Source organism: Lipotes vexillifer, unplaced genomic scaffold, assembly GCF_000442215.2.
Source record: "Lipotes vexillifer unplaced genomic scaffold, Lipotes_vexillifer_v1.1 scaffold524, whole genome shotgun sequence".
Lineage (NCBI taxonomy): Eukaryota > Metazoa > Chordata > Mammalia > Artiodactyla > Lipotidae > Lipotes > Lipotes vexillifer.
The window spans coordinates 1331750-1348939 of NW_006774722.1; the positions used below are offsets into that span (position 1 = coordinate 1331750).

Consider the following 17190-nt stretch of genomic DNA (forward strand, 5'->3'; position numbering starts at 1 on the left):
ATGTTATCTTCTCTCATTACCTGGCACTGCCTGCTCTATGGCACCGTCCCTACCCCACCACCCCTGCCCCCCCAACTCTCTGTCCCTTTACTGGATTAAGAGCAATTTGAAGGGACGTTCTAGGTTTTGTCATTGGATTTGGTCGTGTGGTATTTTTGTTTTTTAACCGAAGCATTTCACGTACATGGTATAAAAAGCCAAATCGTTCTAATAGGCTCATAATGAAAACCAGCAGACCCCCCCCATCACTCCCAGCTTCCATTGCCTAGAGGCAGCCGTTTTAGCACTAATTTCTTCTGGCTATCAACCTCTATATTTCTGAATAATGTGCCTGTATTACTTTTTCTTGATTTTTCATGTCTAGATACTGTCTACTGATTTCCTTCTAAGGAGGATAAGGATTTAGCTCCAATAACCTTTCTCTCCATCCCTGCCCCTCTCAGAGTGTTATGTCATCATTTCTGGCTGTGTCGGCATCCTTTTGCATGTTAAGGCTACTTAAAAATATTGTTCACAGCTCTGCCTTGTATGTTCTATGATTATATTTCCCTTTTATCCACAGTCCTTTTCCCCTCGGAGTAACTAAATCTCAGTGCTCTGTTTGCTTAGTTTCTATGATAAATTCAGCCCCAGACTCTGACAGAAGTATGACTCTCTTTAGTACGTTTGCACATCGGGTAGTCTGTGATTTTCTTCTTAGAAAGGTCCCCCCTTGGAGCTCTGCATTCTCTTGCTACTCTCTGGACTGAGGGCTTCCTAGGCTTGCTGTGCGGGCTCTCAGCCCAGGAGGGCTCCTCCCTCACTTTCATCTTGGGAACTCCCTTTGTTCTCTTCTGGGTTGGATTTCTTGTTCTCTGCATCTCTAGCCTCCTCTTCTTTTACTGCCTCCCTTTGGTGGAGCACATCCTTTAGCAGGTTTCTGACGGAGGAGTACGTGGGAGATCATCTTTCTGAGAACTTTGCATTTCTGGAAGTGTTCCATTCTGCCCTCGCACTTGGTTGATAGCTGTACTGGTTATAAAAATCAAGGCGGGTCATCATTCAGAGGATTTTGAAGCATTGTTCACTGCTTGCCAGTTTCCAGTATTGCCCATAAGAGGTCTAAGGCCATTTGAATTCCTGATCCTTTTTCTATTTCTGGGGAAATTCTTCAGCTCTAATTTCCAACTTTCTTTTGATTTCTTTTTTTCTGCTAGCGTATTTATCATTTTCAAGAATTCTTTCTTTCCCACTTATTATTATTCGTTTGTAGCACCCTGCTCTTGCTAGATATATATATATAATTTTCTTTTCACTGCGGATGTTATCGTTCTTTTGCTGCTGTTCTAGAAGCTTTCATTTTGATGTTCTACATGAGGGACTAAAAAATGGTTGTGGTCTTTAAAAGGTTAGCATTCTTTTCACCGAGGAAAGTATAGTTTTTGTTGTTCTATCTCCTGCATTATCTACTGCTTACGACTCACTTTGGACTAGGTTTGTGTCTCTGTCATTTTGGAGGTTTTCTCAAATGCCTGGTTCGCCTTGACCATCCTTAGGTATTCTAGCTGTCAGTATCTGTAGTTGGTTTACCCTGGGCTCATTTCTCTAAAGAGGAATCTTCAGTCTCCTTCCCGGCAGCATCAGTCCGGCCGTCATCTCTTAAGAAGGAAGAGACTGTACAACCTCACTGTTTCATGTGTAGAGTCATCTTTACTCCCTCTATTTTCAGCTTCATACCTGACCTTGCCCTGGGTGGTCTCCACGTACGAAGATCCCCTGGTTAAACTGCTGGTTGTTAGAGGGGTTAGGGAGAGAATCTGGGGGCAAAACTCCTTTTATAGACTTGCAAATGGTCCTCCTGTTTTCAGCCCCACTGCTCTCCCACCTCTGAGGTGCCTCGGGCCACCAATTCCTAAGCCTTCAGAGCACGAGTAGACATGCTGCTGAGCTCTACCCCTCTGATCAACCTGCCAGCCCTTTTCTTTTGCTTTCTGTAGCCTGCTGTCCATGATAAGTGGCCCATCAGCTTTCCAGGTTCCAGAATTTTGCTGACATCTCTTGTTGGCCTGTTTTGTCTTTTCCTTTTTTTTTGTTTATCTGTGTGATTTTGTGCCTTTTAATTCTTTTCCTGTAATTTATTGGGACTTCAGAAGGAATTGGAGAGAAAAGCATGTGTCCTACCTGACCACTTGAGCCAGAAGTTTGGAAGACGGTCCTTCCAAGGCACCCAATGTAGTCTTTGGCTCATGGTAGGTGCTAAGTCAATATATGTAGGTCTTATTAAACTGGCACGGCTGATTTTAACAGAAGCAATAACCACCTAAGTTTCGTGTTAACTGTTTTTCTCCTGAAGGATTAAAGAAATACCAGATATAAGCGGAAGAGTAGTAAGTTGTTAATTAATAGCCCTTAGGAAATAAATATGACATCACCGAGAAAAGACCCATCCTCACTGAGAGTTTCCTGGCTTAAAGCCATTTCTCCTAGAATATATATCATTGATTCCTCTGGATTCACTTGCCAGCTATGGGCTTTCTGGGTGTTGAGGCTGGGTGGCTCCAGGAATTACCAGGTTTCAACTCATTTTGCTGGTGGGGAAACTGCAGCAGCGAGGAGAGTCTTAGGTGTGTCTGTGAGGTTGAGGGGCCCCAGTCTCCCCGACATCCGTTAAGTATTAGAAACCTGAGGTGGACTCTTGGGGGAACCCCGTGTCAGGCCGTGTTTCCCCCTCTGTTGGGACAGCAGTCCCTAATGTCCTTCCTAGAGAGAGCCTGGCTAGCAGAAAACAGGTACCCTCAAGATCACAGAGTTGTGCTCTGCCCATCTTATTAAAAAGAAAAAAAAAAAAAAAAATTCCAAGCTGCTATTTAAAGTATGTGGTTATCATCTTGATGCTTGAATTCACAGTACCTCCAGCCAGGTCTCAGAGCATTTCTTCAAGTAATCAGTGTTTATTGACCAAGCTGCTTTAAAGTATGTGGTTATCATCTTGATGCTTGAATTCACAGTACCTCCAGCCAGGTCTCAGAGCATTTCTTCAAGTAATCAGTGTTTATTGAGCCCCTACTCTGTGCCAGGCTCCGTTCCACACGTGGGGGCACAGCGGGGAGCCAGGCAGACAAGGGCTGGCTGTCAAGGAGCTCGTGCTGTCGATGAGGGAGGCTGACCAGAAAGAAGGAAACGAACAAATAGGGTATTAGAGACCCTGAAAATCGCTGTGGTGGAATAGAAAGGGTGCCCTGGTGGGCAGAGCACTCCAGGGAGAGGGGGGAGCTGAGGCAACGAGCCTGAGGGGGACCGAGTTCCAGAGAGCAGGGAGGCCACCTGGCTGGGGCTGAGGGAGGATGGAGGTGGCAAAAGGGGGATCCGGGGAATCCGGGGGTCGCAGGAGGGTTGGCCTGGAAGCTGAGAAGGTGAGTCCTCAGGAGCATTGGCAGGTAATTGACTCCATGCTCACATCCATCTGATGGGGGCTATAGGTGACAAGGAACTGGCTGGCTGTCACTTAAGGCCATCAGGGGCAGACTAGGGGTCACATGCCGCTGCCCAGGTCCACCCCCTCCCCGCCTGGGCCACGGTCCCTTCTGCAGCAGGAAGCGCTGCCCCTCCCGGCTCCTGCCTGAGTCAAGAGGCCCCAGGGCCCGGGGCAGCACAGCATAGCCCGCGTCACTGTGAGCCGTGTCGATCACGCCAGCAGCACCACTGGGAGATGAAACACATTCGCTTATAGAAAGCAAAGAAAGAACTTCTTTTGATAACCAGCATCTGTTAATGGGCCTCTGAGAACTGTATACAATTTAAACTTTCTATTAAAAACAAAAACAAAAAATACTCATTTACCCTCCTGGGAGCCTGTGCTATGAAATTACAAACTGCACGGGTTTGTTTTTGTTTTCCTTTTAAACGTGGCTGAACGTACAAAGGAGAACATTTGTTTTGTTTTGTTTTGAACTACAACCGTGGGTTTTACTTTCGCCTCCTCTGCTTAAAGCTATCTTGGGTTCTATGTGGAGGGTCCAGACTTAACAATAAGGTGGGTCCCCATCCCTGGGAGAGTCCCCTCAGCCCTCGGACCCCAAACCCACCCCTCACTGGAGCCTGGAGTCTGGGAAGCATGGTTTCTTGCCCGGGAGAAAAGAGCCTGGGATTTTCTGTCAGCGCCAAATGCTCCAGAACCAAGAAGCCGGGGATGGGAGGGTGCCTCAGTCCAGTCAGTGGGGCCAGGAACCTTCTCTCTTCCTGAGCACGGGCCTCCTAATTAGGGGAGGCCCAGCCAGTCCCACAAAGCAGCTCTGAACTGCTTTCCCCAAATACAGTCACGGATCCCACCCCTGCCAGGGACCAGAGTCCCAGAGGGACACCCCAAGATGGAGGCTCAGCTCTCAGGCGCTGGGGCCTGGCTGCGGCAGCCTCGGGCTGGTCCCTCTCTGCTCCGAGCCTGCTTTCTCTCTGCAAGTTGCAGAGTCACACCCTGCACTGTGGGGCCTCCCTCCCAGGATGCCGGGCGTGTGGCAGTGACTTCTTTGCTGGCGAGGGTTAACCAGGATCACCAACGACCTGGTTTACCTGACTGTATTCACTGAAGTTCTCCCGTGGGCCAGGTACAGCTGAAGCTGCTGGAAGAGATCCCAGTGACTGACTCAGTCCTTCCCTTGAGGCAGAGAATAAGCGTGGATAAATCAGACACTGATCAGTAAGCATTATAAAGAACACAAAGCAGAGTGATGGGATGGTTAGATAGGACAGCAGGCAAAAGGAGGCTGCTTTTCGGGGTGGGGGTGGGGGGATGCTTATGGTGGCTTCCCTGAGGAGGTGACATGTGGTCTGAGACTTGAATGAGAGGAGCTGAGCCTCTGCAGATCTGGGGGAAGAGGTGCTGGGCAGCGGCCGTGGCACATGCAAAGGTCCTGAGGCAGGAAACAGCTTGGTGTGATCAAGAAACAGAAGGAACCCCAGTGCAGCCGGGGCAAGGGGAGGTATCGTAGACCTGGGATCTTATTCTGTGTGCGCTGGAAGCCCCCAGAGAGCTTTAATTAGGACAGGGCAGTGGCGTGAAGTGAAGGTGCATAACAGAGAGAGCTGGGGTTTACCTCCACTTGTTTTATTCTCTTTCACACGTTCTCTCAGGACACTTCACTTCCTTTCTTTAGAACCGTAATCCCCTTGGTTGACTTTAATAACCAGCAGGAACATTTTTCAGGCTGTTTAATTTTATTAAAAGATTCAAATTTGATGATAAATGGTGGTATGGCTGCCTTAAGCCTTGGATACAAGACTTGCTCAGCCGTGGACATGTTCCCACCACCCACCCTCATCCCCACCAGGAACACTGCCACACCGCCCACCCCGATGCAGTCTGAGACTGTAAATAATCTAATTATTTCTTGTACTTTGGTAAATATGCCACGAACACTCACTCATAGCTCTCTGAGACCTACAGAGAATATTAACTCGGGTTTTTTGTTTTGTTTTGTTTTTAAGAAGGCTGTGTAGATAAGTTAGGGCAATTTCAGCGGGCTGATTGAACCCCACACAGCCGAACAGAGGACAAGGGCTTCCCTCTGAAAGCACCATTAGCCTCCCAGACAATTGTTGTTCAAGACCTGTGGTAAGAGCCAGAGACAGGGTTCGGGCAGAGGAAGGAGGGCGTGAGTCATCGGCACAGCATCCCGGAAACCCTTGAGCCCACCAGGATGCCAGTTAATTTCACAGTGTACAGACGAGGCCCTGGGAACACAGGCAGGGTTCCTGGAGAGGCACAGCCTGTCCCCACCTTGATGACAGCCCCCTCTGAGCAGAGAACATCAGCACGTTAGCACTGCAGCGAGCAGGCTGGGTGAGGTGTGGCCCTCTGCTCCCTCCTCCTCCAGATGTGGCCGGGTAGCCCACTGACCCTAGGATGGTCCCAAAGACGCGTCGGAGGTTTCTCTCCCTCCTCGTCAGCCAAGCACAGGGAATCTTGAAAACAGAGGACGCCTGTGCAGGGCTAATTACAGAGCACATTAGTGTCACCGCTGTCATTAGTATTAATTACTTTCCAAAGGCTGGAAACGCTGCTTTCCTCCAAAGACCTGACCCTGGCTGCCAGCCCTACACGCTGGGGTTTGGTGTGGATGGGGCTGCCTTTATTTGCTTGCTGGCCGGGGAGGGCTGGATTTACCCGCTCGCCGTGTTGACAGCTCGAGGTCTGACTCACAGAAGCATAGGCAGGCGCAGACAAAACGCCAGCAGTCACGACTCAAGAAAGCCGAGTTGCTCCCAAAGAGACGAGCCGAGCCCCCTGCCAGTGAGCTGAGACGTACTGAAAGCCCGAAGCAGCATCTTTAATTCATGGCTCGGGTTTCAGTTTGTATTGCTAAATTCAAATTAATAATCTTTAAACAACAACCCACAGACTCAGCAGAGCAGTGGCAGCACGCGCGTGCAGAACCGTGTTTCCATTTCACTGAATCTCAAGGGCTCAGGGAGGGAAATGGGGTGCCGTCGGGCAGGGAGACGGGTGTGGTCCACCCCCCGGCGCTGGTCCGCGCGCTGCCCAGGAAAGTTGGGAGTGAGCGCTTAGGAACTCGGAGCAATTGACGTTGCTGCGATGCCCGAGTTTGTGGGCATGATTCGAGTTGCCGGCCGTGGTGTAGACTCTGCAGGCGCTGTTGAAACTCAGGTGCTGAGCCACTTAGGACGCAGGCTGGGCTGTGTAGCTGTCCAGGACGGTCACGGGTGGAGGAGTCTGTGTCAGAAGGGAGTCCGTGGGGTCGGACGAGTGTCCTGAGACACCGTCTGGAAGTCAGAGACCAATTTCATAGCCACTGGAGGAAGGCCAGCCTGAGAACCAGGAGCAGGAAGGGGAGAGGGGCCGCTGGGGGGCCCAGCCCCCCACCGCTGACGGGCGTCTGCAGCAGAGGCCTGTGCTGCGGAGGCCTGGAGCAGCCCCAGGCCACCCTGTCACAGAGCACCAGGGGTGCTTGGTAGGATGTGGGCCTCTTCTCCGGGGTGTCGGGACTGGAGCCGTCAGTGGGCCTTTGTCCAATGAAGAGCAGGCTTTGCCCGAGGGGGTCCTCCTCCATCTTGAAGAGCTCGTACTCCACGTGGGGGAGCCTGATGCCCAGCGGCAGGCACCCGTTGGTGGCCGTGACGTCCCGCTCGGCTCCCAGGTACCAGGCCCCCGGGCCGCCACAGCTGCTCGGCTCGGAGAAGTTGAGCATGGCCGTGGTGACCCGGTCCATGGGGGTGACGCGGGCTCGCGTGACCTGGAACACCAGCTCGGTGCCGCCACGAACCCTGGCAGACGGCGTGCCCTTGGTGTAGCGGCCGGCTGCGTAAACGGTGAAGGTGGGCTGCCGGCAGGTGGGGTCCGAGAAGTGGTGGTAATACCCTTCCCAGGAGCGGTTGTGCCCGTGGAAGGTGAACACCCTGGTGAGGAAGAGCACGGCAGGGCGCACCTCGCACCCGGGGCTGACCCAGCGGCCGCCCAGGCGCAGGGGCAGGGCCGCCTGGCGGGGCAGCACGGGCGGGTGGTGCTCGTCGGAGTGGGCGATGAGGCTGCAGGCCGGGCAGGGGCGGGCGTGGTGCTGGCAGAGACAAAGGGAAGGCGGTGACTTCCGAGGCGGGGAGGTCAGGGTGCACCTGCGGCGGGCTGGCTCGGGGTCCCGCCCCCGGCCGCCCATCACCCCTTCCCTCCCCGCCTGCAGCCCGGACGGTCACTTCACTCTTCGGGGACCTCAGGCGGCTCCTCCATCCTCTGGGCCTTTGCACCTGCTGTTGCTTCTACCCGGAACTCCCCCTGGCACGTAGCCTGGCTGCCTCCTTCCCGACCTCTCAGTCTCAGCTCAGAGGCCTTAGAGAGATGTTTCCCGACCACCCCTTCCTTGTATGGTGGGCCTCAGCCCCTTCTAGTGCTCAGGGACGTGTCACGCCCTCTTTCCTCTGCTCTCCACTCCTTCCCCTTCACTGGAGAGTGAGCTCCAGGAAGCTCAGGCTGTCTCTCTGTGGCTGCTCCATCACCAGGGCCTAGCACAGTACCTGCTCGCAGCAGGTGTATTGGGCAAACGAAGGAAGGAGAGACGGATGGAACTTGTGTCCTGGGATTTGAAAGAAGTTGTCCTTTCCCACACCCGGCCTGCTTGGTCCCGAAATTCGACCGTTAATGTTTACTGTCTTTCTCCTGCCTGTTGTTACTTCCCCCACCCCCAACTCATTCTTTTTTAGGTGCTTCGTAAGGGCCAGGAGCTGTGCTGAGCACTTTTCATGCACTGTTACCTTACAGCCACTAAAATTCTCACGCCCTTGGAACCCCTTGCTGAGCGTCTGTGCTGAGGCGTGGCTGAAAAGTTGCAAAGAGATTTGGCACAAAGATGTTCATGCTTGTGTTATTTATAATTGGAAACCCAGCCCCCTCTGCGTTGGTTGTCAGGTGCAGGCCACAGTCCTTAGTTGCCCGAGGCTGTTTTCCTCTCGCTTTGGCCTTATTTACAGTTGCCCCTGTCTTATAAATTCTCGTGAGCTGGGTTTACAGTAAAACACGTCAACAGGAAGCAGATGCTAAACCAAGTTGCGTGGGAGTAGTCAGTCTGCATTCTGGAGTGAAAAAGCTCTGTCCAGGCCCAAAAGAAACCAGATACAGACATTTTTTTTTTTTTTTTAAGGGAGCTGCTGCCCAGAATTTAGTTCAGAGCATCATTCTGAGAGGTACATGTCCTGGAACAGCCACTTGTCAAATCAAGCATCCCCAGATTTTGCAGTTCCAGAAGAACACCCAGGGCCATGGGTGCACACAGGACAGGGAAGGGGAAAGGCATCTTGAAGCCCCAGCTGGGAAAACAGCTCCAATTTTTTTTGTTCAAAAAACAAAAGATTTCCATAGGTTGCTTCTGGATGAGTTTCATGCCAAACAAGGGCGCATTTGGGAGTTCCAGTTTAGAAATAAAATATTGGATGATTGAGAACAGACTTTTTTTTTTTTTTTTTCTGTTTTGGATTGCTACATTATAAGCTCTTATTTATTTCTCTGGTGAACCTAAAGTTGCCTTTTTTTTCCCATAATACAGGAAACGATATTATTTTTGGTTTGGGGGATTTTGACCCAGCGGACTAGAATGCACTTGGAAATGCTAATAAATGGCTACAGAAAGGTTTGTGACGGGAAAGAAGCAAGAAAGCTGGGTAGTTAGCTGGAGTGCAGGTAATTGGAATGCTGGCTGGTAAGAGTCTCCTCTAATTCAGGCATTTTAACCCACATTCCAACTGTTGTTACACTAATGTGTATTGACAGGACATAGTGCATTACACCAAAATAATCTCGGGGCTGCCTTTCTCCCTCAAAAGGGATAACCTTTTGCAGACAGGACATCTGGGGATGCTGGTTGGTAATTTGGGGCAAGCAGTGTTCTGCATGGCAGAAACAAATGGACAACTAGCAAGACTTGAAGGTGAGAGAGGGAGAGAGGAAGCATTTCCCTCCCTGATGCTCTGGAAGGGGATGGAAGAAAGTACCTGTCTATCAAACACCTTCCAGGCATCGTTGCGCACAGGTCCGGAGTTGCACGTGTTAATTAACAAGGCCCCAGCCAGCAGAACTCACACTTGTGTGCAAGCCAAACTCTTACTGGTTTAGGCCTGTTATATAAAGTTATACCAACAGCACATACAGTTGCTAGTTAACTCCCAGAGGTGACACCAGGCTTACAGGATTTTGGTCGAGTGTTGACTGATTGATTAGGATTCTATATCCAGGCAATGAATTTGGGGATCAAATTGGTTTTAAATTAATTAACTTCTAAAAATGTTCATGTTTACCATCTGGTTTGGGTTGTGGGCAAGGCTTGGGCTCCAGAGAGCATAAGGTAATGACTGATTCGTTACTTGGGGGGTTTATCTGCAGTGTTTCCTTCTGTGAAATTATCTTGCTTTTTTCTTTTTTTTATGCGGAGGGGGGCAGTTGGTGAGTGAACATTTAACTTAACATCCATACATCTGGCCCTGCTGGTCCTGTATGCTCTGCTTGGCAATTGCATTGCAGGTTGCATGGGCCACCCTGGCTGGTCAGGCAGCAGGAGGGCAGGAGTCTGCAGCCCCAGAGCCTGGCCTGGGGAGACACGACATTGTCATCCTCCGTGCCCCGGGGTCCGTCCTCTCTGCATTCAGAGCAGTGTGCCCTCCTAATGAGGTGGTGGGTGCCAGTAATCACCCCACCACCAGTGCCTTCTCTGCTCTAAGAAGGACGGACGTCAGACCAGCCTAGAACATTGGCTGCCGAAAGGGGAATCGTTTCGAGGTCATGAAAAGAACTCAGGCTGATTTTCTCATCACGAGGGCCTCACGTTGTGCTTCTTTTCTGCTACCCAGATCTTGGGTTGGAAGGAGGGAGGTGGGAGAAGGAGAGAGAGCGGATGGGCTCAAACCTGGTGCCCCTCCCCCCACGCCCACCCCCACACACTGGGGATGCTTTGACGAGAGGCTGCTCTCAGGGGTGACATGTTGCCCCATCTGGTTTAATTCCGTAAGTGTCTAGTATACAGCAGGCACTCAGTACATGCTGAACATGTGAGGGTTGTCTGTGGGCTCAAAGAGCACTTGATAGGGATGCCTGAACTCATCCATTCCCCCATCCATCCATCCATCCATCCATCCATTCTCACTTTTGAAAAATATCCCTTGGGTATTTCCTACAGACATTCTTAACCCAGAGTCCTAACCTCGACTTCATTTTTACAAACCTCAGCCTAAAATCAAAAGTTTCTTCTAATGGTGAACGTGGGCAGCAAACCCCTGTAGCTTCAGTGGAAACTTCTGCTTTCCAGCGGATCTCATATTGACAGTGTTGCAGATACTAGAAACACTGTTTACACTCATTGCTACTTTGAAATAGGGAGAATAAAGAATTCCCATTCGTAGTACTCCCACCTCAGAGTGTTTTAAGACTTGGGTAACTCTTTTAATAGAATTGGTTTCTGTTTAAATCCCATGTCTTTTATTTTATGCTTTTACAGATATTTTTCTGAGGAGGGGTCCTGGGGTTTCACCAGACTCACTGGAGTGGCCACGAGACCCTAGCCTTGCCCACCAGGCTCTGTGCTATGTGCCAGGAGAACTTTACATACATAAAGTTCAGTTTCTTTTTGCCTGTGTGCTCATCGGACAAAAAAAGGGCTATCAGATCTTCCCCAAATCAGGAGAGTATGTTTGTGATGTCTTTAAGTTAAAGTCTAGGTTAATTGACTTACGTGAAATTCACTTTGGGGTGGGCACATCTCAAAGAGAGGGCATCTCCCTTTAGACTGCAGCCTCCTGCCCAGAGGGTGGTCCATGGACCACTTGGGAGCTTGTTAGAAATGCAAAATCCCAGGCCAGACCCGTGAACTTGACTGTGCTTTCTAAGAAGATGCCCAGGTGCCGGCATCTTGAGAACAGTCAGAGTCTGAGAAAGCGCTGCTCCGCCTGATGTTACTATGACGGGGAGCGCTCAGCGCCGCTGGCTGCAGGGTAACAGTGGGTCCACATGGAGCTTTCCAGAGGGGCCTTCGAGGGCTGTGCGGCCGCCTGGCAGAGCTCTGGAGGAGCTGCCCCCCTAGTTCATTCACCAGCATTTACTGGCCCAGCCCGTGTGCCAGCCCCTGGGCCAGTTGTGGGGACACGGAGGGGCATAGGGCCTCCCCCTCCATGGGTGCTATTGGGAGAAGGCGGTCAGCCAGCAAACAGTGCAGCCCACAGTGTGCCGGGTGCTGGGAACCGTGCAGAGTGAGGATGGGAGGGAACATCTGAGCCGGGAACTGAGGGAGGGGGGACCAGCCCGTGCATAGCAGGGGCAGGAAGGGACCCTGCCGGGTCCACGAGGAGCATGTCAGGAGGACCACACTCCAGAAGACTCCCCAGGAGTTCCTTCTGTCCAGACCTGAGGAAAGATGTCTCGAGCAGAGGGAAGAGCATGTGCAAAGGTCCTGAGGCAGGCAGGCCAGTGCGGGTGGAGGAGGGGGGAGGGGAGCTGTGCAGAGAGGGCCCTAGGCAGGGGCAGATCCCACAGGCTCTCAGAGCTCGCCCTCCCGGGGCCCCAGACTCACCAGGGCGCTCTGCAGCGGGCGCTGGTAGCCGGTGGGCCGGTAGTGCCGCCTCTCGGCCCGGTCGGTGTGGATGTCCCCCAGGTAGAGCTCCTCCACCAGCCGGGGCGCGTCCCGGGGCTCGGGCTGCAGGCGGCGCTGCACGCGGACCAGGCTGAGCTCGTGCATGGTGAAGCCCAGGGCGGCCGCGCAGTCCCGCTCAGCCCCGGCGCCCAGAAGCTCGTACAGGGCCCCCGGCAGCCAGGCCTGGGCGGCGGGCAGGCGGCGCGCGCAGGCCCGGCCGGCCCGGCTCTGGTCCAGGCGCCCGGCCACGTCGAGCAGGGCGCTGCGGCTGTGGAAGACGACGCCCACCTTGTGCAGGTGGTAGTCGGCCTCGGTGGCGCCCCGGGTGACCCAGGAGGCCCGGCGCAGGCGCACCTTGCCCTTGATGAGCAGTGAGTGGGCGGGCTCCCGGCACGAGGGGTCCCTGTAGTAAAACTGGTAGGCGCGGAAGAGGCGGCTGGGATAGAAGGTGTAGGAGCGGGTGAGGAACTCGGGTCCCGGGCGCACCTCGCAGCTGCGGGGGCAGAGGGGGGTTGGGCAGAGCAGTGAGTTCCCCCAGCCTCGCTCCGGGATCCCCCTCCTGCAGGCTCTGTTTCAGGCCTCAGCTCAGGGCTGGGAGCCTGCAGCCTCAGTTTCCCCAACTGATCTCAGCCCCCTGGGGCCCTTCCACTCTTGCCTTGTGGCCTCGGCAGAAGCTGTCCTTCCATGCCATCCCAAATGACATCCCCCACTCCTGGCCCGGCTCCCCGTGGGTCCCATGGATCCCCCTTGGCCCAAGAGACACACAGGCTTTGCAGCCAGAGGACCCGGGTTCAAATCCCATTTCCGTCCCTCCTGAGGATTGTGAGCCTGGATAACGCCTGGCTCCTTCCTCTGGGACTCGGAGGCCCTGGATCCACAGTCAGGGTTTCAAGGAAGCAGCCAGCACAGTGGTGGCACCTGGGAGGAGCTTAAGAAACGGGGGCTCCTTCGCACCGTTTGTGGAGCCCTGTGCTCTGAGCTCCTGGGGGCAGGGTCCTGCCTGTTCTCTCCCCGTTGGATTCCTGGCACCTGGTCCAGGGCCTGGCACACACTGGACCCCCCAAACCCTGGTCCTTGCTGAGTGAATCGTGAATGATGGGTGCTTACATTGTCTCCCCCCCTGGCTAAGCTGACGGGCCCCCTGCCACCACATTTCACCCACATCCGTGACAGGCTTGTTGATCTAAACCAGCGAACTTTTCCAGTGAAGGGCCAGATAATAAGTATTTCTGTCTTTGTGGCAGTTACTCAAGATCGTGGTTCTGGAGCTAAAGTAACCAGAGGCAGTATGTACATGGTGGGCGTGGTTGTGTGCCAATAAAACTTTATTTGCAAAGCCAGGCATCAGGCTGGCCCTGACCCCCGGGCCCTGTTCTGCTGGTGACGAAACCATGACTCCTAGACCCCCAGTCACACCCTGGCTTTGGGGTGGATGGTGGACAAGTTCCCGGGGAAAAAGAGTAGGCAGGTACCCCCTGCACAATGTTACGCTAACCAGGTGCCACCTGTACTGTTATTTTCTCGAAATGTTTCATACCAGCGCTGCTGGAGCAGGAGACATATGTTCTCGCTCACCCTTTTCTTTCAGTCTTTCTGGTTGTATTAAGGAGAGAGTCTCGGTTGGAGTTCATGTGTCTTTAACACCAATCTCCCTTTTCTCCCAAAGTGAACAGACTCAGGGCCTTAGGCAGGCAGCGAATCAGGTGAAAATTTAATGATGTTGTTTTGTTTTCATTGACTTTCTTTTTTTGTTTTTTTGCGGTACGCGGGCCTCTCACTGTCGTGGCCTCTCCCGTTGTGGAGCACGGGCTCCGGATGCGCCGGCTCAGCGGCCATGGCTCACTGGCCCAGCCGCTCCGCGGCAGGTGGGATCTTCCCGGACCGGGGCATGGACCCGTGTCCCCTGCATCGGCAGGCGGACTCTCAACCGCTGCGCCACCAGGGAAGCCCAGACTTTCTTTTTATGGTTTCCTTCTATTTATGGCAAGTGGCTCAGCTCCCCATAGCCACAGTGATCTTACACTTCCTTTAAAAATAATCATAGCGCTATAAATGTGTACAGTATACCAGTTATCCCTCAATAAAGCTGTAAAAATGCATGAATATATTTACACCAACAAAAGCAAGTTGGTTTAAAGAAAAATTGTAAGGAAATACCAGTACAGGCAGTAGTTAAAAATGGAGAGAGGTGACTCACATGCCCGAGGGTGGGAAGATTTGCCCAGAGGAACGCAGCAGGTCACACCAGACAGCTCGGTGGTTCCCAGACTCTGGGTCTGTCCCTGCACTACTCCCAGAAAACAGCACAGCCTGTCTGAAGGGTACAGTGGGGGACTTTCTAGGAAGAAAATATTAGAAGTTTCTAAAACTATCTGTAATGCTGTTGTCTTGGGGCAGGAACAGCCTGCAGCCAGTCCCCATCCTCCCCATGTCTCAGTTCTGTCTCAGAGTGACCCCGGCCAGTGGTGCATGAACCCCACCTGGCCTGTGGAGTCGAGGAGGGGGCAGAGCCTGGGAATGCATCCAGAGCATCTTTGCAGAACTCAAGTCCCCTTCCTCCCCCAGTGCGCTAGCAGATGTTTGGCAGTTGGATTTTTCCCTGACCTCGGGAGGTGCGTGGAGGACATGGAAAGTCCAGTCCCTGACCCCCAAAATGGGACTGGCCCAAGGGGCTGGCCGGGGAGGAGGGGATGTACTAGGTGTGGAGGAGGACACTGCCTTCCTTCTCCCTGACCCTGGGAGGGAGGACCCAGCTGGCTGCCCCGCAGATGAGGGCAGAGCACAAAGCCCATCGCCCCAGAGCAGCACTGAGGCCTCTGAAAGGTCAGGTGAGCCTGTCAGGTTAGAAGGAGAATTGGATGGGCAGGCAGGACCCCGGGCCCTCTCTGGCCTACTCCTTCCAGCCTGAGGACCTTTGCACCAGCTGCTGCCTCTGCCTGGCTCTGCCCCTGGCTCCCTGGATGGCTGACTCATTCCTCCTTACAGATCTTGACTGAATGCCACCATCTCCGAGAAGCCTTCTGTGACCGCCCTCGAAAGAGCCCTCCCAGGCCACTCACTCTCACATCCTCCATTTTATATCTTTCACCATCTCAAGTTTATGCCACTTATTTCTGTGTTTAGGGCTTGTCTCCACTGCAGCTCCCCCTGCACCCAGCTCCTAGTGGCTCCTCAGTAAGTGCTTGCACAGCAGGTGCTCAGTGCGTGGAACAAGTGACTTGTCTGTGGCCGGGGCAGGGTGCCCGGCACAGTCCCCACCTGCCAGGCTCACTCTGGGGAGGGCGACAGCAAGCACGTGCTGGGCAGGCCTCTGGACAGTTGCACGAATTGTGCCCATTTCACAGATATGGGACACTGAGGCTCAGGGTGGGTGAAGCCTCCAGCCCAGGGGCCTGTGGTCAGCGTGACCTCAGCAGGGTCTTACCCAGTGGAGATCCAGGGCCCGTCCAGGCGTGGGGGCAGCAGTGCGGTGACGGGCGCTCTGCTGGGCAGGAGCTGCTGGCAGTGTGGTCCCCAGCGCAGGCGGCTACCCTCTGCCATCCCGGCTGCCTCTGCAGTGTGGGCTGCAAAGCAGACGGACCCGGGTCAGCGATCCCAGCACACCCTGGCTCTTCCCCTGCCCGGCCAGCAATGGGCTCCCCAGATCGGGGCGCCTCGAGTCAGCCTCGGGACTCATCTGCCTTCTGCACGCCTGCCTGCCGTGGCCGAGTGCCGCCGGGCAGTGGCGGACGGGCCCTGCACCCGGGACAGGAGGCAGCCTGGACTCAGAGGGGCTGGACGCTGGGACTTCCACCCCCTCCCACCAGGAGCCTGGGCTCTGCTTGACCTCTGCCCCTGGAGCGGCCAGACCTGTGCCCGCCACTCGTGGCCACTCCGTTCATGGTCCCTCTGTGGTGCCAGGCCCGGGTGTCGTCCATCCCCACAGGTGGGACCTGGCCGGGGCCGGCTCACCGTGGTGCTCACTCAGGATGCGTGTGGTGGGGTCAGGCTGAGGCGTGAAGCCAGCAGCGGGGCCAGGGGAGGGCTTGGAGGCCTCAGGGAGGAGGCTGTGAGCAGTGGGACAGGCCTGGGGTCCCCGCCCTCTCCAGACGGGCTCGTCTCGTGGAGACGAGCCAGGTCTGGCCGTGGGAGCTTCACTTCTAGGAGCAGCTCAGAGGTGAGACCACCAGGGCCTTCAGCCGCCAAAGAGCAGCAGTTCCCCTGGAAACTGTCGTCCCTGCTCAGAGTCGGGCTTGACGCAGCCCCGATGGCGGGATGTATGGGAAGCCTGGTGAAGGGCGGCATCCCGATGTTACAGCGACAGGCTGCGCTCAGGGGCGGCCGCCTCGACCCGCCAGCCCTGCTCCTGCAACAGGCCTTCCCAGGGCGCTTCGTCCCACCACGCCTGTGGCTGAAGTGGGTCGGGGGGCGCGGGGGCCTGGCAGAGATGGCGGGCAGCTGGAGAGACCTGCTGGGCCGGTCCAGGAGGCCCAGGAGGGCGTGTGGGCTGAGTGAGGAGTGAATGCATGGTGCCCCCCGCGCCCACCCCCCAGCACACAGTCACGTGGTCCTGGCAGGGTCGGGAAGGGCAGTTCGGCCAGGGAGGCTGAGGTCCCCGCCCTGCCCCTTCGAAGCCGTCTGACGGGGCCCGTGGCCCCCAAGCTCTCTGCCCGCCTCGGCCTCTCACAGTGGATTCCTCACTTTCCTGGAGGTCTGGGGTCTCACCGGGAGACGCTCGGGGTCCCCAGGGACCAGCTGCGAAAACTGGAGTGACACCGACGGGGACCACAATGCCGCATCAGTGGCTCCTGTTCACTCAGGACCGGCTCCGTGCATTTTTATTAAATTATCTTAGATTTGTATACGTCAGCCCACCGTTGCAACGACCCCAGGAGATGGTGTTGGCATCCGCTGCCTCTGATGGGTAGAGCCACGGGCTGGGCGACCGGGCTTAGCTGGCCTGGGGCCCAGGCTGCCCCCGGTGACAGAGCCGGGCTTCGAGCCAGGCCACCGGCTCTGGCCTGACGGCTTAACCATGGCTCCTTTTGCATTGCAGGCAGGGGGAGGGGCTGAATGAAGGAATGAGTAAAAATCCTGTGTAGCACTGGGTCCCTGTATA

General features: G+C 54.6%; 1 protein-coding gene across 1 annotated transcript in view; it reads right to left on the reverse strand.

Moving 5' to 3' along the window:
• Positions 1 to 6776: 6776 nt before the first annotated feature.
• Positions 6777 to 17190, reverse strand: part of APCDD1L (APC down-regulated 1 like) — a 106122-nt gene continuing 95708 nt past the window's right edge. Inside the window, exons 9-13 of the mRNA XM_007449473.1 lie at positions 16388 to 16509; positions 16044 to 16138; positions 15517 to 15655; positions 12033 to 12585; positions 6777 to 7547 (exon numbers count right to left, since the gene is read on the reverse strand). Coding sequence (XP_007449535.1) covers positions 6777 to 7547; positions 12033 to 12585; positions 15517 to 15655; positions 16044 to 16138; positions 16388 to 16509 — 1680 coding nt within the window. The remainder of the gene's footprint in view (positions 7548 to 12032; positions 12586 to 15516; positions 15656 to 16043; positions 16139 to 16387; positions 16510 to 17190) is intronic.